The following is a 21,763-nucleotide window of genomic DNA, read 5'->3' as shown; positions in this document are numbered from 1 at the left end:
AGAAACAACAAAAACAACAGTCAGTTTTCTTGCATTTATATGTTCATTTGTCTCATCATAAACAGTCACACTGAACAAAAAAGTCTGTGTGTGGGGCACTGAGTCACAGGCTGACTTGCAGTCTATCCAGGTGGTGCACAGGTTGGGGAGCGGGGTCTTACAGCATCGAGCGACAGCCATGTCTACCATGGAGCTGGTGCTTCACCCCTCTGCCGAATCCTTTCTGCGCGCCGCTCATGTATTGACCCATGTGCCTGTTCATCTTAGACGCTGGCAGGAGCATCCATGTGATACTGATACTGATACTGAGGTTATTGGCCGGTAGTTGGATGGGACCGGTCCCTTCTGGGGGTCCTTGGGGATCAGGACTGTCCGGCCTTCGGTTAGCCATTCCGGCTGTCTCTCATTGATTAGCAGCTGGTTCATTTGTGCTGCCAGATGCTCGGGGAGTGCAGTCAGCTTCTTCAGCCAGTAGGCAAGAATCATGTTGGGGCATGAAGAAGCAAGTTTTCATACTGGAGACCCTCTGGATGTCTGCCACTGTGATGGTTACTGGACAGCTGTTCTGTCCTGTGACCTAAAACTCAAAGTTGCCAGTCAGAGCTTTTAAACCCTGTTTTCATCACGTTTGATGAACATGCTTCCTGCAACATCCCCAAGTCCTAGTAGTAATAATAAGATGATAAATGAATTCTGAATAATAATTCTCTATATAATAATAAGATTAATAATAATTATGGAAATACTGTTGTAATGGTCCCTATTGCCAGTCTTGGCAGCTGGGGGTCAGTCCGCCAGGGTCTCCGCTCCTGGCCGCCACCCGGCACACAATGCACCCGACCCCTATGGCGCCTCCTGCGGGTGGTGGGCCTGCGGGAGGATGGGCCCATGTCTCCTCTTCGGGCTGTGCCCGGCTGGGCCCCATGGACTAAGGCCCGGCCACCAGACGCTTGCCCTCGGGCACCCTCCCCGGGCCTGGCTCCAGGGTGGGGCCCCGGTAACCCTACCCCGGGCAGGGTAAACTGTTCCCTCGGTGTCCTTTTCATAAGGGTCTTATGAATCGCTCTTTGTCTGGTCCCTCACCCAGGGCCAGTTTGCCATGGGAGACCCTACCAGGGGGCAAAAGCCCCCAGACAACATAGCCCCTGGGATCCCTGGGACACACAAACCCCTCCACCACGATAAGGTAGTGATTCAAGGAGGGTTCGCAGCTGGAACGGTTCGCAGCCGAGTGTGAAGCAGCGGGAATGAGGATCAGCACCTCCAAATCTGAGGCCATGGTTCTCAGCCGGAAAAGGGTGGAGTGCCCACTCCGGGTCGGGGATGAGTTCCTGCCCCAAGTGGAGGAGTTCAAGTATCTCGGGGTCTTGTTCGCGAGTGATGGGAGAAGGGAGCCGGAGATCGACAGACGGATTGGGGCTGCAGCTGCAGTAATGCGGACGCTGCACCGGTCCGTCGTGGTGAAGAGGGAGCTGAGTGTAAAAGCGAAGCTCTCAATTTACCGGTCGATCTACGTCCCTACCCTCACCTATGGCCACGAGCTGTGGGTAGTGACCGAAAGAACGAGATCGCGGATACAAGCGGCAGAAATGAGCTTCCTCCGAAGGGTGGCTGGCCTCTCCCTTAGAGATAGGGTGAGAAGTTCGGCCATCCGGGAGGGGCTTAGAGTAGAGCAGCTGCTGCTCCACATCGAAAGGAGCCAGCTGAGGTGGTTCGGGCATCTGACAAGGATGCCCCCTGGGCGCCTCCTGGGTGAGGTGTTCCAGGCATGTCCCACCGGGAGGAGGCCCCGGGGCAGACCCAGGACACGCTGGAGAGATTATATCTCTCGGCTGGCCTGGGAACGCCTTGGTGTTCCCCCGGATAAGCTGGAGGAGGTGGCTGGGGAGAGGGAGGTCTGGGCCTCTCTGCTTAGGCTGCTGCCCCCGCGACCCGGCCCCAGATAAAGCGGATGAAGATGGATGGATGGATGTTGTAATGGTATTCAGAGAATTCTGATTTTATTTCATTATGGTCACTAAATATTGGTGTTTATTGATTAAATGCAGTAACACAACGGTTTTACAGACTGGGGATTTTAAGCTTCCCGACGAGTGTTTCTTGCTTCTCTCTCTGTCTTTGTGTGACGACTCCCACCGCTCTGAGTTTTCTTTGAAGGAGACTGAAACCATCAGAATCAGAATCAGAATGGGTTTATTGCCAAATGTTGAGCAGGTTTACAACATTAGGAAATTGCTGCGGTGCTTCAGTGCAAACATAGTGTCATAAATAGCACTTAAATAGACATGGAAAAAAATAAAAGTAGGGATAAGAATTAAAAGGATCCACTACATCATTCATTTAAGCTGAGTTCACCTGTGTGAAAGCACTATTTAATTCAATTCAGTAGCACTGTGGAACTGATCCTGACTGGACGCTGACTTGTCTGAGGAACGCTGAACATCAGGAATGAACTAAAGAAATTCCAAACTCTTAAACATTCCAAAGATGCTTTTCCAGGATTACGAGATTAATATAATGCACACTTTGCTTATAGTGCTAACACTTGTTTGTGGAGCTCTGTGAAATATTCACTGCTGATTTGTGCTCAGGTGAGTTTTGAGTCTGGACTTAAAAAGAGGGATGAGTGATGTTTCTTATCTCAGGAGGAAGGACGTTCCAAAGATGGGGGGGCAGAGCAGCAGAAAACCCTGCGCCCCACGATGGCTAGCCGGGGAAAGGGACGGAAAGAAAAGAAGAGCTGAGAGACCGAAAAGGAATGATGATCTGAACAAGGTCAGAGGTATGAAGGCGAGAGATGATGGATAGCCTTGAATGTAGTGAGATAGTGAGATATACCTAATAAAGTGTCCAGCGATTATATGTATTGAATGTCCCCCATCAGCAAAGAACACATCTATGGTTGGTGTTCACAACTGTTATCATCATCTTATATGATGATAACAGTTCTTGCTGATTGGAGCTGGCTTGGCCCTGACTTATCGACGAATTGAGAAAGCAGAACCGGCTGTTCAAACCCCCACAAGGCTGCCCGCTGGGATTGAAACGATGGGACGAGGCGTGAATTCTCAAAATGGGCTCATTGAGTGCAGCACGGATAAGATCTTGGAGAAGCTTACGGCTGCCGTGAACACTCCGAATAAGACCTCTGAGTGCAAATTAGATTACATCTCGGAGAAGCTCACTGCCGGTCGTGAGTTCTCAGAAATCGGCTCTTTGAGCACAAGAATGACAACATCACGGAGAAGCTCACGGCTCTCCAACGGGAGATTGAGAGACCAGTGTTGGACTGTTAGAACAGCTTTGAAATTCATATGAGTTGTTCGCACTAAAGTAAAAACCACCATCACTTCATGCGGATACCCCTTTGGCGCCAGCTGCGGTCTCAAGGCTGGAGCTGAACAACAACACCCTGATAACGACTGTGTTGAGTCTGTTCCTTCCCACTCCCTACAAGGCCACCTGGGTTGGCTGGAAGACTGTTTACTTAGCCTGGCAGGACGAAGGACACTGTCTCAGCTGAACTCTGGACACGCACACAGACATATATACACATGCAGATGTACACTCATCCCCCCTCCAAACGCCTTCGACGCTTATTCCCCTCCGATGCTGACGGTGGATCAAGGAGACCAGCGCTTATGCTGCAGGCCCGGATGTGCTGTCTAAATCGGCGGTCTCTCACCCTTTACCCCCCCTGTTGCTTGTCATGTGTTTCTTTGGTGTATTTAGAGTTTTTTCATGTGCAGAGGTGTTTTTTCTGTTCTCAAACTGATCTCCCTGTTGGAGCTCAGTCTGGGGGGAGTTATTTTGTTCTCCTCGTCTTTCCTCATGTTGTGCTTTTTTCATGTTATACCTCTCTGACCTGTGTTCCCCATGTGATGTTTGTGTAATGTATATATGGTGGGAAGGGTAAGACGGCGCTGGCACGGCTGGCAGCCTTAACCAAATTTCCCTCGGGATGAATAAAGTATGATCAATCAATTAATCAATAACAGTGGAGTTCAGTTTTTTTCTCTGTCAACTCCAGCACTTACCTTTGGCCTCCAAAGCTCGCTTACTTACCTTTGGTATTCCAACTTCTTGTTAATCAATACGTGACACTGATTAGGGCTGTTCGATATAACAGTATATATCGGATAACGATATGAAAACGTCTATCGTTTCATATTACGCTATCGTTTGTTTCGTGGTGTTGCAAAATAAACCTTTTATGGTGATGGTCACTGTAGAGGCTATATTAATTTCTTAAAGTTGTCTTTTTTTCTTATATTTAAAATAACCACACTACAGATGGACAAGCAACTGTTTTAATGCGTTGTCATTAGCAACAACAACGGTAGACCCATCGTGTGACTCCGCTGTCCGCTTGTGTATTTTCCACATAAACCTTTCACAATAAAGCTGAAGATCCTGTTGAGGTTTTTCAAAATAAACTGGAATGATGACAACAAACATTATTCTCAAACATCAAATTTCAGAATATGCATCAAACAAATGACCTCAAATAAAAACATAAAGTAAGTATAAATGGCACTTAGAGTCACCACGTGGATGCAGGCACAAAGAATACCAGTATGACCAGTAAAGATGAGGCAGAACCAGGTAGCTCCAAACAGAAGTACCAGTCCAAACAAATCCAAACTTATTCCTAAATGAGTGGCTACCTCTGTAGCATGGACATGGTTTGGTTATGAAAAGTGTGACATAGACCAGAGAACTGTACGATGCAAGTTATGCAGGAAACCGGCCCCCACCTCAGACTCAAACACGGCAAACCTCTTCTACCACCTACGCAAGAGTCATGTGAAAGAGTGTGGAGAGAGTTTATGGATGAGAAGCAAAAAAGAGCCGTCAGGTGCTCAAAATAAACCTTAGACTCAAACATTAGAACAGGCTCTTCCCAGCAGCACGCCGTGTAATAAATACATAGAAGATGGCGGCTGTTAAATTTATGTCTAAAAATGTATCGTTTAATGCATCGGTCAAAACACTCGACTCCAGGTACACGACACCCTGCTGAACACGCAAGTCAAGTTGCCCGAGATTCGCAGAAAGTGTACAATTTTTGTGAAATATATTGTTGTTGGGAGGATAAATGTCTTATATCAGGATATGAGATTTTGGTCATAGCACTGATTAATCTGCATTTATCTGGAGGTGGTTGAGTCAGAATGACTTTTCTCCTCACTTACTTTCACACAGAACAAAAAGTAAACACCATGCTTTCAGCAGCATGATAGCGCCATATCACAAAACTCAGATAATCTCAAACCAGTTTTTTGAACGTGATGTGGAGCCAACAAATCTGCAGCTACTGCATGATGCTTTCCTGTCAGTACAGACCAGAATCTGTAAGAAGTGTTGCAGGCACTTTGTTGAGTCTATGTCTGAAGGCAAAAATGGGTTAAATTAGGTAACATTGAGGTGTACCTAATAAAGTGTCTGGAGAGTAAGTAAGTAAAATTTATTTATATAGCACATTTCACAGATAAAAACCACAAAGTGCTTCACAATAAGATCAGACATACAAGTTAAAATTAATTAAAAGCCTGTTTGTGTAAAAATGTTTTCAGCTGCTTTTTAAAGGAGTCAGTAGAGTCTAGACAGCGTAAAGACAACGGCAGGGAGTTCCACGGCCTCGGTGCCTGACAGGCTCGATCCCCACGTGTTTTAAACCCAGTACGTGGGACCACCAGTAGCCTCTGACCTGAAGACCTAAGTGCTCGGGATGAAGCATGAGGTTTCAACAGGTCAGAGATATACTGGGGAGCTTCACCGTGCAGAGCTCTAAAAGTTACAACTAAAAGAGTATGTGCACTGTTGGTGTCAGTGGTGGCAGTTGCACTGCATCTATAGTTAACTTTGATAATTAAGATAAACTTTGAACGTGTTAGTCCAGTGGAGATAACAGAGGAATATAACAGTGGAGTCAAGTTTCTTACAAAGAGCATTTACCTTTGGCCCTCCATTTCTACGAATTCTTGTTACTTATTGTCTGATAAGTAACTTCGCCTGCCGCTGAGTTGTCTGCCTTAATCTGAAAGTGGTTTGTCTCTTGACACGAAGTTGGCACAGGGCGAAAAGTCAACATTAGCAAAGGCAGAGCTGAGCTAACATTTTCTGGCAGGTTATCCAGCTACTCCTCTTTTTGCAGTCCAATTGATTCTATCATGTTGATTTCAGTTTTGCTGCTATGGCTTTGCATTTTCTTTATCATCCTTCAACTCAAGTCCCGAAGACCAAAGAACTTTCCACCAGGACCCCCAATTCTGCCTCTACTGGGAAACATTTTACAGCTGAGACTGGAGAACCCCTTGAAGGACTTTGAGAGAGTAAGAAAACACTTGCAATGAAAGCTATTTTCTTTAAATAGGCTATTTTATGGCACAGATGTAACGACTGTTATTAGTATTTAAATGGGTCTAACTGTTTAGTTACAAAGACATATGATCATCATTATGCTTTTCCTAACATTGACAGATTCCATCATTGCTATAGGTTAAAAACTACAAATGTAAAACAATGGTTGTAAAAATTAATATACTTTTTAAAGCACTGAAAATCTTGCAATATAATGGCACAGGTAACCAATCCTGCGTTCCTTTATGTGATTGCATAACACAATGTCTGCATAGAGTGCACTAGCTACACACTTTGGTGTATCCATCCCATATTCCAAGTCATACATTTTGTTATTTGGATTGTTTTGAAATCAAATCGGATTTGGACATGTGTAATTAAATCTGTTAATCTGTACAAAGGTTTGTGAGTCTGTGCAGGGATCTGCAGACGGGTATTCAGAATGTTCAGTGTATAAATCGGATTTTTTAAATGTGTAAATAATCATTTAAGTGTGCATAGAGATTATTAGCAGAAAAACATTGTTGGAAGCACTGAAAATACAAGTAAGTCATCAGTCATAAATCACCCAGCTTTTCAATTTAATAACTTTTGCCATTGCCAGTGTTGGGGAGTAATGGAATACATGCACCGCCGTTACGTATTTAAAATACAAAATATGAGTAACTGTATTCCGTAACAGTTACCGTTTAAAAAGGTGGTATTCAGAATACAGTTACTTTGTTGAAATAAATGGATTACACTGCGGTACTTTCCTGTTTCATTTTGTCGCGGGTCAGGACTGTTTGGGTTTTGTTTGACAGCTACGCTCTTTGTTCCAGGCGGCAGCGTTACGGTTGCCATGGTTACAGGGGGACGCTCTCTCTCTCCGCGTGTTTCCTGGGTGAGAGAGCGCCTTTTTGTTGTTGTTGTGCTAAGCTAACAGGCAGAATGCTACAAGCATAGCTCTAAAGAATGTAGCATCATGGCCAGTGTAGTCCGTGTTGCAGAGAGAATGGACTGCCACACACGTTATGTGTCTGTGAGCGCGAGGAGGGAGAAAAAGGGGAGCGGAAAGGTACGAGCTGTCACCGAGCACAAACGGGAGCTGGAAGCATGTAAATATAATAATAACCACTGCAGCCAAGAAGAGAGCCTGACGAGCCCAGTTGTAAGTAAGCTATTAAGACTCGACTGTACACCGTGTTCGTGTTTTCCTCCGAAACAATAAGTTCCGTTGGAGCAGTCTTTCAACGCCTCTCTCTGTCTCTCACTAGCAAAGTCGACCCACACAACACAGTAAAGCTATTTTTCGGCTACGAGCCAACAGGGACCCCGCCGTATTAGTCAGAGGTGCCTTTACTACAGTTCGGAGTCGCGGACCTTCAGTAATAGTAATAAATCACACAGCAATAGTACATTCACGTAGTTGTAAACAGCATGATAATATATTAAGTAATCCAAAGTATTCAGAATACGTTACTGTCATTGAGTAACGTAGCGGAATACGTTACAGAATACATTTTGGGGCATGTAATCTGTATTCTGTAATGGAATACATTTTATAAGTAACCTTCCCAACACTGGCCATAGCAGATCTGCAAATGTATGTAACTTTAAGGTTATACTGTGAGTTTCAAGCACGTTACCGTCGCTTCTACTGTAGTTAGATATCAGTTCCTCCACTGAGCTTTTTTTTTTTTAGCTAGGTACTTTATTATTTTGTCCTTTCTGTCAGATGATGTAAGAGCTTGCTTAGGTGAACCATAAGTTGAACAAGTTATGGGTAGAATTTTATTTTTTGCAAAAAGTTCCAAGTGGCAGGGATAGCTCAGTAGGTAGAGTGGTTGCCCCATGATTGTAAGGTCGGGGGTTCGACTCCACTGAACAGCTACCCTGAGCAAGGTACCATCCCTACACACTGCTCCCCGGGCGCTGCATTGGTGGCTGCCCACTGCTTCACTGGGTGAATGGGTTAAATGCAGAGGAGGTTGTGTTCATAACCTGGTTAGTGGCTCTGGTCGCTCTTAGAGGTTGTTCTCCTCGTGGCTGCGTGCAGCGGGGCTGGAGGATGGTCTGTACTGGTGGACGTAGGTTACTGGCCTGGTGGCCTGGCCGCCCCTGAATGGATCCGGGGCAGGCGTGGGGGTTTGGGGTTGGGGGCTGGGCCTTGGGGGCTTCAGTCCTCGTCGGTGTGTCACCGAGGTTGTGAGCGGGTGGGTGCACGGGGGCTCAGCCCTGGCGCAGGGGGCCTCTGGTGCATCGGCCTAACTGGGGGGCTCTTCAATTGGCGGGGAGGTTGTTCCATCCTTGCAGGAGTCCACTCTGCAGGTGGGGGAGAGACATAGGAGAGGTGGAGAATAAACTTAACCTGGGTGTCTGTTGTCTTGTGTAGTCTGGGAGATGATTGAATGTTGGGGTGGGTACAGTTTCCTCTGCGGTGGGGTCGGGTGGGCTAAGGTTGGGGTATATTTGAGCTAGTCTGGCTTTAGTCCAGTGTACACGGTGCAAACTCTTACATTGAATCAGCCTGTGTTTGGCACATAATGAGGAGCCATGGACCCGGTAAAGAATTTTATCCCAAGAGTCATCCTGAATCACACACCCCAAATCCTGCTCCCATGCCATTTTAATAGCCGAGGTTGAGGAGTTGCCAAAGGAACATATTCTCCCATACAAACAAGAGATCAGGCCTTGCTCTCTCTTGTTTTAAATGCACTTTAGAACAACACGCAGCAACACTACACATGAGCGGGAGGAGGGAGGTATGGGGTCTTCACACACCCCCGTTCTCTGCTAGCCATCGGGGCGGGGGGACTGGGAGGAGATGTTGGCTGTCCGATTGGCCTCCCTGCTGCTGCGGAGCCTGGGACGGTCTGCTTGCCTCCATCCCGGGGGAAAAGGTAACATCTCCTGGGTCTAGGTACCGTTTCCCCCTCCAGGGGTGAGGGTACCTGGACCTGGGGTATAGAGTATGTTTGGGGAGTGTGATTGTGTGTACAATGTCCATTTGTGTCTATCGTTACGTTGGCTGAGTGCTGAGTATTTGTATATGTGTGCATGAGGGTGGGAATGCATGTTTGTGTCTGTGTCTATATGTCAGGTCGGGTCTTAGACTCCACCTCTCTGGGAACTCCCAGGCCCTCCAAGGCCTATCTCCCCTCACCACACTCCCTGCCGGTGACTGATGCCCTCAGGGGTCGGTGCATTGGTGGTTCTTGGTGTCCGGGGCTGGGCACTCAGGTATGTACCAGCTCACTCCCGGTGGCTACCTGGAGGGGCCTGGCGCCTGTTGCTTGGTCAGGCCTCCTCCGGGGTGCGGGGGGCCCTCGGGCCTCCGGCCTCTGTGCCTGCGGCTCGGTTCACTCTGGCACAGCTGGCTGCCGGCAGAGCCGGCGGGCACGCCGGTGCAGCCCCCTCTAGCTTCTGCTCCGTGGCTACTGGGTGACGCCTTGTCTGGGGATCCTCAGCCCTTCCCATGAGGGTGGCACGGATGCCCCTCCAGTGGTCCTCTTTGGGCTCTCGCACTCTGGGGCCTCTGGATGTCTGGGGCCTGGATCTCCTCCATGCCTGCTTCATGCCCTGGGGGACGGGGCTATGGCTCTCTACACCCTCTAGCAGACCATTACATGTGGAAACCTTTTGAATACAAGCGCGCTGATCCACCCAGGTGTGCACACGGATGTTCACTGCTCGTAGACTTAAATTACACCTTACCTGGCTGCTACCTCAAAGCACATTGTGCGCTGTCTGTCCTGCGTGCTGCACAACAACATTGAATATTTAGTATTTACTGCTGTTTACACTTAGCTAGATTAATGCGATGGTGTTGTGTTTAGTATGTTGCTTTGTTTTTTGTTTTTTTTTTGCTTGTTTTCTATTCTTCTTCTCTCAACAGGTGATCCAGGAGATTTTTTTTCCTCCCTCTCTCACTGTCCCTCTCCCCTTCTGTTTTTCCTTTCCTTCCTCTTTCTTTCTCCCTTTCCTATCCCTCACTCATGTCTGTCCCATCTGTAACATCTGAAAATAAAATATAATAAACCATAAAAAGAGGAGTAATTTCCCTATGGGGACTAACACATACACACAAGTACTAGTTACTTATGACACCTACTGAAAAAACCTTCAACATCTACTTACAGTGAACATAGAGCACATCTGTTGTGGTCTGTCCATCTGAGCTTGCCTTACGTTGACACAACCACCACTAACAGCCGACTAATACCACGCTTAAGGACTGTATTACAGCCTTACAAAGTATGACGTTAGACAAATCTCCATGCACATTTGCACATAGCAACAATTGTCTGTATTTTCAGTGCTTCCAGTAAGACTCAGATACACTACATCCAGATGAGCAGAATCACATTTTGAGGTTTCCTTAACTGGATGATTGAACCCACATCAAGATTTGATGAAAATATCCATCTGAATTTGTCATAAAATAATTGCAAACACTTGTTATTTTCTCTGCCAGCTGAGGAAGTCCTATGGAGATGTCTACAGCATCTACATCGGTCTCAAACCGGCTGTAATCATCAATGGGATGAAGGCAATCAAAGAAGCTATAGTGACAAAGGCTACTGATTTTGCTGGACGACCCCAAGACTTGTTTGTCAGTGATATCACCAAGAGGAAAGGTACAATAAACATTACATGTAATATAAGACATATGTCATGTAATATGTCCCCAAATCCCAACAACTGTTCGCTCATATAAAGCGCCTTGAGGCGACTGTTGTTGTGATTTGGTGCTATATAAATTTTTTTTTTTAATGAATTGAATTCAATGCGATGTTAGGTAGGACTACAAAAAAGACGTGCATTTGTATTCACACATTCAAATTAAGATTCCACCAAAGGAGAAAAAAAGATCACAAAATGTTGCCAGTTTACTTAAGAGGAGGCAAAGTTCAGCTCTGTCCTGTAGGATAACTACATGAATCATACTTAGGTTCTCTCCTCTTTGTGCTACTAAACTTGTTGTAGGGGTCATTATGGCTGATTACGGCTCTAGTTGGAAGGAACATCGTCGCTTTGCTTTGACCACTTTGCGGAACTTTGGTCTGGGGAAGAACTCAATGGAGGACAGGATTCATAAGGAGATAAAACACATCATTAGTACCCTGGAAGAGAGTGTTGGTAGGTCCATCTGTGCATCCATAGCTAAATTGGGTAGTGCTTTTTTTCCTGTCACGTTATTGTGCATTATTTCACAATTCTGTGCTGTTACATTATTTCTTGCACAGGTAAAACCATGAGTCCTCGAGTTATGTTCCACAATGCGGCCTCCAATATCATCTGTCAAGTCCTTTTTGCCACACGCTATGAGTATGATCATGCGTTAATACAATTTATTGTCCGATGCTTTACTGAGAATACCAGGATAACCAATGGACCATGGGCTATGGTGAGTAAAAGCACCTTAGTCTATAACAATGATAGCTGCTTTATGTGTCACAACCTCTGTGGAGTCTGTAGAGTTTCAAAAGGAACTAAGATCCAGAATGAAGATGCAGAAAACACCAACAAAAGACAAAATGTCCCAGAAACGCAAAATCATTAATTTGAATTTTCAATCATGCTCCTAACTTTGTGGGAGCAGTTTGGGGACGGCCCATTCCTGTTCCAACATGACTGTGTACCAGTGCACAAAGCAAGTCTGTAATGGATGATGAGTGAGTTTGCTGCAGAAGAAGCTGACTGGACTAAACAGAGTCCTGACCTCAACCTGACACAATCCTTTTTGGATGAATTAGAGTGGAGACTGTAAGCCAGACCTTCTCGTCCATCATCAGTCATCAGCCAAAAATTGCCATGAACACTCTCGTGAACCGTGTCGAAAGCTTTCCAAAAAGAGTTGAAGCTGCCATAGATGAAGAGGGTGATTCCACATGATCTTAAACCCTTTGGGTTAATAATTGGATTTCACTCATATGCTTGTGCAGCCAGATGAACGAATACTTTTGGCAATATAGTGTATATCAGTCAGAAACTGAAAACCTAAGCAAGACAAACAATTAAAGTAATTATCATATTAAAACTGAAAATAAACTCTTACTGAAACATGAATGAACTAATTCAGGGGAAAGATGTGGCAGAGGCAGAAACCGATGAGAGAAATAAATGCAGATTAACTCAAAGTAGGAATTGAAGCTAAGTAGAAAACAAGGATTCAAAACAAATGTTGAAACAGTAAATCACTTGAACAAATTGTCACGGTTCTGGGTCCGTTGGACCCAGTATTTTGAGTTTATTATGTTTTGGTTTACTTTTGCATTGTTGGATTGTTTTCTGATGTTCTGGTTAGGGATGGGTATTGATAAGATTTTAACGATTCCGATTCCATTTTCGATTCTGTTTAACGATTCGATTCTTTATCGATTCTCTTATTGATTCTGTTTAAAAAAGGAGAACACTAAGGTCGATTAGCTTAGAACTTTGTTTTTTATCTTCTCTTTGAACAAGGTAGAAATTTAGGAGTAACATGGCCTTACAAACCCAACATGAGATCTTAAGAGATCCAGCCTACGGCTCTTCAATGGGGTGTCACAGGGTCCCAGGAAAAAAAATGTAAATGTAAAATAATAAAATAAATATTCTCCTGTAGCAATAACAAAGTGTAACATAAATTATTCTGTAGCAATTACACAAGAATATCCAGTAATGTCCTGCCTACAATTAAACACATTCACTTACCGAAAATCATCTGCTGTGGCAAACGGGTGCAAGCCTTTGACCACAAACTGAGTCACTGCTCGGTGACATTCGTCTATCCTGCCTGAAAGGAGACGCTACCGGTAGACTGCAGCGAGAACTGCCAGCATCTGAGCCAGACTCTGTCTGTCTCATCATGGTCACCTAAATGCACAGTAATGGCAGGTTTGTAATAAGGCAGATCGCGCTAACATAATATGCACTGTTGTTGATTATTTACCTGCCGCATTAACGGGAGAGGACGTGCAAATGTTACCGCTGCTGCTGGGTTGAGATTCACGAGTCCGGAGCGGAATTAAAAACACGACATTCATTTAAGGTCATCGTGTGTTTTGTGAGCAAATGCTTTTGCATATTCGTAGTGTTTCCTCCCTTAAATGAAATATCTACTTTGCAAGTATTGCAAGTTGCCCTGTTGTCATCCGTTCTCGTAAAGTATAACCAAGCTTTTTAGCGTTTGAGCCGCTGGCGCCGTGTTTCCTGCCAGGTAAATGACGCTCCGCAACGTGGTGACGTCATTCGGGGCGACTGGAATCGATAAGGGAATCGTTTGCAAAAATGGCAAACTATTCCAAGGAAGTGAAACAGTGGGAACCGGTTCTCAACAAGAACCGGGTTTTGATACCCATCCCTAGTTCTGGTGCTTTGTTTATTATTATCATTATGGATCTGTTTCTGTTATTCTTGGTGAGGGATCAGTTCTTAGGTTTTGGGTTCTCATGTGTATTACAGTTTCTGTTCAGTGTCTAGTCTGTCTCTCAGTGTCATGTCTGCATCTGGTTTAGTACTTCTTGTTTCCTGTCTTATTGTGAAAGTCTTTGTCTTATGTTAGTGTGTGCAGCTTAGCTCCTCCGTCTCGTTAGCCCTGATCTCCCCCAGCTGTGTCTCCCTTCTGTTGCCCATTCCCTCATTACTACCCTGTGTATTTAAGCCCTGTGTTTTCCAATGCTCGGTGTCGCGTTGTACCATCAGATTATGCCTGTGTGTTTCGGGTCTCCATATTCCATGTTCACTTCATGTTTTGTTTTCGTACCAGCAATAAAGCTGAGGTTTTTGAGTTTCAAGTTAGTGTCTGAGTCCTGCGTTTGCTAGTGATGGGCAGATGAAGCCCCATGAAGCACTGAAGCTTTTCATCCAATTGGTTCACCCCAACGCGAAGCTTCATGAAGCTTCATTTGCTCTAGCAGGACACCTACTGGACGTAAAAATAATAGCTGGCATGAATTTGAAGAGTGTGGCATTTTGCACACAGCCTGTAAATGTCAACAACAAAAGGAGTGTGTAAAACATGTATATTGTAGTGATGGCAGTATACTGTGTATATTTATAGTGGCAGTATGGGAAATGATTATTTGGAAATGCTTGAAATGGAAATGATCATTTACTGTGAGGTGAGGTGTGGTTGGGGTGTGGACAGTAGTTGTGCTTTTGTAACGTTGAGGTATGGACAGCTACACACTGAGGCTTTGAGCCTCAGTCCTGCCTGTTCACATTTTATTCTGTAAAAACTAAATTTTCACTGCTTTTACGACCTTTTTAGTGGGGAGAACATAGCTGGGATTTAATGATTTAACAAATCTTTTGAATCCTTTGTCCTCCACAATGCTAAATGGCTGGGAGTCCTCAATCACCATGCTGACCAGGTCTTCATCTATTTGAGATTGTTCTCCTGAGGAAAGACAATAAAGACAAAGCACAAATATAAATATCACACACGTAACTTATAACAGTTGTATAATATTGTTATATCATTTAGTAACATTACTGCATGCTATATTATCATTGCATTTGATGGCTCACCTGGTCTTGCTCCACAATCGGTGTTCCTCTTATTCTCATGCAAAGCTCTGCAGTGCCTAAGCATGGATGTTGTTGTTATATCCCAGCTCCCTGGCACATAGCAAACACTTCACCTTGTACAAAAGTACAGACAGCTCAACATAAATTGTATTGCACCATCAGTATCATGACAATACATCTTCTGTAGAAATGTACATACCTTGTTGGGAGGAATAGAATCAAAATGTTCCCACACAGGGGAGGACATCCTCCTCTTCTTAGCTGGCTCCATTCTCTCCTGACTTTCTCTCCTCACTCTCATAAACCTCCAAACGGTCTCCAAACTCTCTCTAACCGCAACTCTCCATCAAACACCCACATTTTGAATGAAGTCTGAGGGGTTTATATCGCTGTCATATCTCGCGGCAAAGTTCGAACCACTTCATGAACCAGTCACGTGGTACAGCCGGGCAGCGAGGCTTCGGACGTCATCATTTTCAGCTCCTCCCATAAATGAAGCAAGCCTCGATACGCGCTTCGCGGAAACGCCCCCTCCATTACTCGACACACACTCCGAAGCCTCGATACAGAACGTCCCATCACTAGCGTTTGCATCCTCCTCTCCGCCTGCCCGCACACAGAGCCCTGACAGAACGACGCGACCAGTAATGGATCCAGCGGACTTCCTGTGGAAGCGCAGCTCCCGTTTTGACGGGACCCGGCTAGCGCTTGGAGGGCCTCCGTGCTGCCGTTCCTTGCTGGCAGCCTACCCTTCGGCCCACTCGTCTGTTTCCTCCCCGCGGACGCCCCGGTCTCACAGAAAACGCTCCAGCCGGTCCCGGGAGGATTACTACGAGCTTGCAAGCAACCAGCTTACGCCTGCACAGGCGTTCTACAAAATGTTAGGAATCATTATTGTGCCACCCGACTCACCCAGCGTTTCCACACCGCAGAGGGAGCAGCCGCAGCAGAGTTTTGCCACGTCACCCTCAGCCAGCCCCGATCCCTCTTCGACAGGAAAGCGGCGGACCCGCCGCCAGCATTCACAGCTCCAGTGGGTGCCTAGGATTTTTTCTGAACAGCCGGCTAGGGTGAGTGGTGGGGCTACTCTTTCGCCCCCTGCTGAAATAAGAACTGTAAATGAAAGGAGTGATTATTTGAAGGACAGTTCTCCCGGTTCATTGCACTATTTAGACTGTCCCATACCTCACCTTTCTAAACCTGTTGATGAAACCAAGGAGATCTATGACTCTATGCCTCAAAAAGTTCTGGATGATTATCATGCTCCTAAACCCGTCAAGCATATAGTGACTGCTGTTCGTCCTCAACTCAACACTTCTGTGAGAGCAAACAATGTGTGTGTCACCCCAGAGACTCTTAAGCCCATGTCAGCTCAGTTTTCTGATCAGCAGCCACCTTCAGCTCAGTTTCCAGTGTTTCCTGCTCAGCAGCCACCTGTAGCCCTGTCACCTACTCCACCACCGCTTTCATCTCAAGTGGGTCACCCATAGCTCAGTCTTCACCCTCACTATCCATAGCTCAGTCGCTACCTCAACCAGATTTTCTGCAAGCTTTGTTACAGTCCATAACCCAGTCAGTAGCTCAGTTAGTGGAGGAATCATTAGCTTTGTCATCTGCTAAGTCAGTCACTCATCTTCACCCTCAGTCAGGGGTCCCTATTGCCTCTGGTCCTGCTTCCGCTCCAGCTGGAGGGCCCGAGGAGCCAGTCCAGCCTAAGGTTTCGTCAGCTGGGGGTTTGGGAGAACCCAGCCAGCGTCCTGCCTCGTCAGCTGGAGGGCCCGAGCCGCCCGTCCACCTTCAAGTCACGTCTTCTGGAGGGCCCGAGCCGCCCGTCCAGCTTCAAGCCAAGTTAGCTGGTGGGTCCGAGGAGCCCGCCCAGCACATCCTCACATCTGCTGACGGTCCGGGGAAGTCTGTTCAGCCGTCATCTGCTGAATCATCCCCCCCGACTTCTACATCATCACCATTTGCATCACCGCCTGCAGTGTCGCTGCTGTCAGGTTCCGCAGCCGTCCCTTCATCCACGCCTGGTCCAGCCTCCGTGTCTTCATCCACGCCTGGTCCAGCCTCCGCGTCTTCATCCACGCCTGGTCCAGCCTCCGCGTCTTCATCCACGCCTGGTCCTGCGGTTGCCACGCCGCCTCTAAGGTGGCGTCATGGCCTTGGGGGACGGCCTCCGGAAAGGGTTTGTCGCCGCCACTGGCATCGCGGCCGACCTCCGGAAAGGGTTTGTCGCCGCCGCTGGCATCGCGGCCGACCTCCAGACCTGCTCAGTGGCCGCCACTGCCTTCCAAGTGGTCGGCGTCCAGAACTGTTTGCCCGTCGCCGCCGTTGCCGTGTGCACGGTCGGCCTCCAGAAATGTTTGCCCGTCGCCGTGTGCACGGTCGGTCCCCTGAACTTTTCGTGGACTCTTGCTCCTTGTTTTTTGCTTGGTTTCTGGCCCTCCATCCTGGACCCCCTCTGCCCACCCTGGCCTGGTGCTTTGTGCTTTTTTGTTTAGGGCTGTCGGGAGCCAGCCCTTAGAGGGGGGGTACTGTCACGGTTCTGGGTCCGTTGGACCCAGTATTTTGAGTTTATTATATTTCGGTTCAATTCTGCTTCATGGATTGTTTTCTTATTCTCGTAGTGATGATGATTATTTCTTGTTTCTGTTTATCTGTGCTTAAGGATTTGTTCTCAGTTATATCTCACGTTTAGTTTAGTTCAGGTTCCATGTGTCAGTCTCTCTCTGTCTCTCAGTGTAAAGTCTGCATGCTTGTTTAGTAATTCATGTGTCCTGTTTTATTGTGAAAGTCTTTGTCTTATGTTAGTGTGTGCAGCTTGGTTCCCCCCGTCTCGTTAACCCTGATCCCTCCCTCCTGTTGCCCATTCGCTGATTACCACCCTGTGTATATTAGCCCTGTGTTTTCCTGTGCTCAGTGTCGCGTCGTACCCTCAGATCCTGCCTGTGTGTTCCAGTTAGTGTTTTCATGTTTGGTTTATGTTTTGTTGGTGCCAGCAATAAAGCTGTGGTTTTCAGTTATATTTCCGCCTGAGAGTCCTGCACTTGGATCCACATCTCCACCTGCCCGCACACAGAGCCCTGACACAAATAATCAAACTCCAAACTGAAAAAACAAAAACAACACTGACAGTTCATCCAAAACACTCTAAAGCTATTCAAAAACTCTGAGGCGAAAAAGCTGCAACCATGACAGTAAGAGAAGGAAGCACTGGACATAAGGAGACGTAGAACAGAGAAGTCCTTTTTAGTGGTTCGAAATACTGAGGATCTTTTATTTATCAGGTACAACTGAAGCTCAAAGGAAAACTGAAGACTTCTCTTTATTTACAGCTGTATGACTCTTTTCCTTTAATTCGTTACCTGCCGCTGCCTTTCAGGAAGGTCTTCAACAATGCTGAGGTAATACAACGAAAACACTAACTACAAGGACATACTCTATGTACTTTATTTGTTGAAAGCAAATTGTAAGAAATGAAGAGTCCCTTGTATTTTTTAGGCTTTAGAAAATCTTGTAGCTGATTTTGTGAGGGAGCACAAGAAGACCAGAGTCCTGGGAGAGGCGCGCGACTTTATTGACTGCTATTTGGATGAACTGGAAAAGGTGTGTGTAAAAGGAACAGTTTACAATGTCATATATTAGAATTTATATAAATACAGGCTGCAGTTTAATGAATTAAAAACGAATCAATTTGAATTCATTCTAACACAACTCTTTAAAAAGAGATTCATAGTTTTAATGCAGAAAGGTGAACATACGTGTGGCTGTGACCGTTCCGTCTCTCGTACCGTGTCTGTCACTTTCTTTTCCATTTATAACTTTTTCTTAGAGAGGCAACGATGGGTCTTCATTTTCAGAAACGCAGCTCCTTAGGTTCACCTTGGATCTTTACTTTGCTGGGACTGACACTACATCCAACACCCTGCTTACTGGTTTTCTTTATCTTGTGAACTACCCACACATACAAGGTAAACCTGCACATATGACTTGGCTTTTTGTTATCAGCTCTTGTTCTCTTGTACCATAAAGTCATGCACACTGCTGTGCTGTATACTAAGGCCCTTAATGTAAAACAGCCATTTTTGCAAATGATTTGTTGATGTTTAGGTCCAATATACTGGACTGCATACACAGTACACCTACAGGCTCGTCCATGGAAACCCATGTCACGAAGCTGCCGATGTATATTTTTAATGCCAGAGGAGGACTGCTCTGCATTGTCATTGATTCAGCAGAGCATTAGCAAGTTTAATGCACCGTGTGCCTCCGCATTCAGCAAACCCACTGTAACTTAATATGGTCTGTCACTTTGTGGCTGACTTCAGTTGATTGGAGTACCACACTCTGATTCACTGTGCTCTGTGTAACAACTCATTCTTTCACAGATGTTCGTAAAGGCACATTGCATGGCTACGTGCTTAATTTGTTACATCTGTGGCAAAGACACTGAAAACACCTGAATTCAAATATTAAGCATTGTGGTCAAATACTAGTCCATATAGTGTATATCAAATGTTGTATGCCTACGAAGTTACTTTTCTAAAATCATAGTTATATCACTGGTTATGGTGTACTGCAAAGTGTTTGTTGTCCTGTTCTAACAGAACAATGTCAGGAGGAGATAGACCGAGTGCTGGAAGGGAAAGATCAGGCCAGTTTTGAGGACAGACACAAGATGCCCTACATGCAGGTATTTTTTTTTTACTTACATCTAAGTTGTTTGGTTGTGAGTGCCGTGTTTGTTAGATGGTGACGCAAAGCCATGTAAAGTTTAGAATTAATTTATAAATGAGTAAAAGTGAAACGGTAACTCTATTTGTAGCTGTGTCGAGACTCTCAAACCAAAGCACAGACTGTCAACAAACAGCTGCTCTGTGGAACTGCAGATCCACTGGATTATTCATCAAAATATTGCTCAAAGTATATATGCATTGTTTTTGTGGCTGAATTTGACAGCATGCATGTATTCTGCTCTAAGTCAAAGAAATGTCTTCTCTTCATCCAGGCTGTGATTCATGAGATACAGAGAGTTGCCAACACTGTTCCTCTCAGTGTCTTCCACTGCACCACTAAAGACACAGAGCTGATGGGTTATTCCATTCCCAAGGTAAGGGCCAACTGGTTAAATAGTTTTTGGCAACAGAGAAAGTGACGAGCATCCTTAATGGTTTTGAGGTTGATTTCGTCCTCAGGGAACAATGATCATCGAGAATCTGACCTCAGTGCTCAGCGAGGAGGGACAGTGGAAATTCCCTCATGAATTCAACCCTGAAAACTTCCTCGATGACAAAGGAGAGTTTGTTAAACCAGAGGCCTTCATGCCTTTCTCTGCAGGTACATGAAGACACGATTCACATACCGACATAGATGATTAAATCTTCTGTCGTAGATGATACTGAGGTATTTTTTTCAACGTCTCAGGTCCTCGGGTGTGTCTCGGAGAGGGTCTGGCTCGCATGGAGCTCTTCCTCATCATGGTGACTCTGCTGAGGAAGTTCAAGTTCATCTGGCCCGAGGACGCAGGAGAACCAGACTTCACTCCAGTCTATGGGGTCACTCTGACTCCCAAACCTTACCGCATGAAAGTCCAACTCAGAACGCCGCAGTGAGGCGGTGTGCAGATGGACATTAACTAGCAGTTGGTCCTGGTCGGAAGTTATCTGGGAAACTTTTATCCATTTCTTATTTCTACTGCATTGGTGAAATATGAAATAAACGTATGAAACTCACATTTGTTTCTTGTATTTCACACTTTCCGCAGTTTGAATCAGCTTCTTTTATTTTCAGGCTGTTCTTTATTTGTTAGCTCATGACTCCATAAATAGATTAAAGATTGTTTCTGGCCCAACAACATAAAACTTCAAACAAACTTTTCACCTCAGTCATTTTCTTAGTTACATTTGATTTGGCTTTTCACTAAGTTGTTTTTAATCTTGGTCTATTTACCACAATATAACTGAGCTTTGGTCAGTTATTAGTACCAGACCATGATCATTATGATCTTTAAAGGCCTCGAAGAATTTCTCAAAGAATCTCTTTAAACTCAATATCAGACACTTACAGGATCATAAAAAGTATTAAAATTTGATTATTTCAAACTTCAAACGTGAAACATTGAAGATTTGAACTTGCATTAAATCTACTGAAACCCTGTTGTGGAAGTTTTCCCTTAAATAAAGCCTGCAGACGAGCGGTGAGCGGTAGCTAACATTCTTTAATCCAAACACACAAAGAACAGAAAACCAAGCTTGTGGAGAGCCTACATGTCCGCGGGGCAGACTGTCAGCAGAGTCTCCCTGAGCCTAGCATGGCTCTCAGTTAAATACCTTCTTCAGGAACAAAGGCAGTGCACAGCTGTTTCACACTTTAAGGTTCGCACTCCCTTGCTACCTCCCAGAGTCCTCAAAGAGACAAAAGACTTCCTGTGGAGTGGTCTGCTTCCCCCAACTTCCTTACTACACCCCCACCATTTGTCTTAATGTATGAGTGTGAGACTTGTTAGAATCCAGTGGCACCAAGGTATCATACAATAAAATAATGTGATTAATACATAAGTAAAAGAAATTCCTATACAACCCTTATTTAAGAAATGCACATCCTCAACTTGATCCAACTGCATGTTTTGTATTCTTAGACTTTTATAGCCACGCTTTCACGATAAAGTCCTCCCTGCAGTGCAGCACTTGCAAACATTAACAAGATTCTTTTAGTCTTGATGTAATGGACTTCAGTAACTCTGCTAGCCTTAATGTTTCCATAATGCTAGCAGCATTAGCAAGAGCAGCTAGGTGAAGATTTTGTTGCAAAGCAACAGTAACTTTTACCATTGCTCTGACTCATCTACCTTACAAAATCCTTGCAATAAAACAAGGTTGGTTGCTCAGCAGCAGCTGGCCCTTTG

General features: G+C 45.4%; 1 protein-coding gene and 1 long non-coding RNA gene across 2 annotated transcripts in view; one reads left to right on the top strand and one right to left on the bottom strand.

Annotated features, from left to right (window-relative positions):
* Window positions 1–20,591, top strand: part of LOC146704153 (cytochrome P450 2F3-like) — a 33,928-nt gene extending 13,337 nt beyond the window's left edge. The window contains exons 7-17 of the mRNA XM_085461129.1: window positions 6,234–6,335; window positions 10,820–10,982; window positions 11,332–11,484; window positions 11,592–11,752; window positions 18,195–18,263; window positions 18,361–18,465; window positions 18,692–18,830; window positions 19,467–19,552; window positions 19,868–19,969; window positions 20,055–20,196; window positions 20,284–20,591. Coding sequence (XP_085317255.1) covers window positions 6,234–6,335; window positions 10,820–10,982; window positions 11,332–11,484; window positions 11,592–11,752; window positions 18,195–18,263; window positions 18,361–18,465; window positions 18,692–18,830; window positions 19,467–19,552; window positions 19,868–19,969; window positions 20,055–20,196; window positions 20,284–20,471 — 1,410 coding nt within the window. The 3' untranslated portion in view covers window positions 20,472–20,591. The remainder of the gene's footprint in view (window positions 1–6,233; window positions 6,336–10,819; window positions 10,983–11,331; window positions 11,485–11,591; window positions 11,753–18,194; window positions 18,264–18,360; window positions 18,466–18,691; window positions 18,831–19,466; window positions 19,553–19,867; window positions 19,970–20,054; window positions 20,197–20,283) is intronic.
* LOC146704154 (uncharacterized) lies at window positions 14,649–15,013 on the bottom strand. The gene is made up of 2 exons (XR_014921138.1): window positions 14,860–15,013; window positions 14,649–14,728 (listed from the first exon to the last, which is right to left on the bottom strand). It is a non-coding gene; the product is annotated as an uncharacterized LOC146704154 (long non-coding RNA).
* Window positions 20,592–21,763: the final 1,172 nt, after the last annotated feature.

Source organism: Copadichromis virginalis, linkage group LG7, assembly GCF_057382275.1.
Source record: "Copadichromis virginalis isolate Kocher_CV1m ecotype Utaka linkage group LG7, C_Virginalis_male_GT1.1, whole genome shotgun sequence".
NCBI lineage: Eukaryota > Metazoa > Chordata > Actinopteri > Cichliformes > Cichlidae > Copadichromis > Copadichromis virginalis.
Note: the sequence above shows the minus strand (reverse complement) of the source record. Positions and strands in the feature narration are given on the sequence as shown.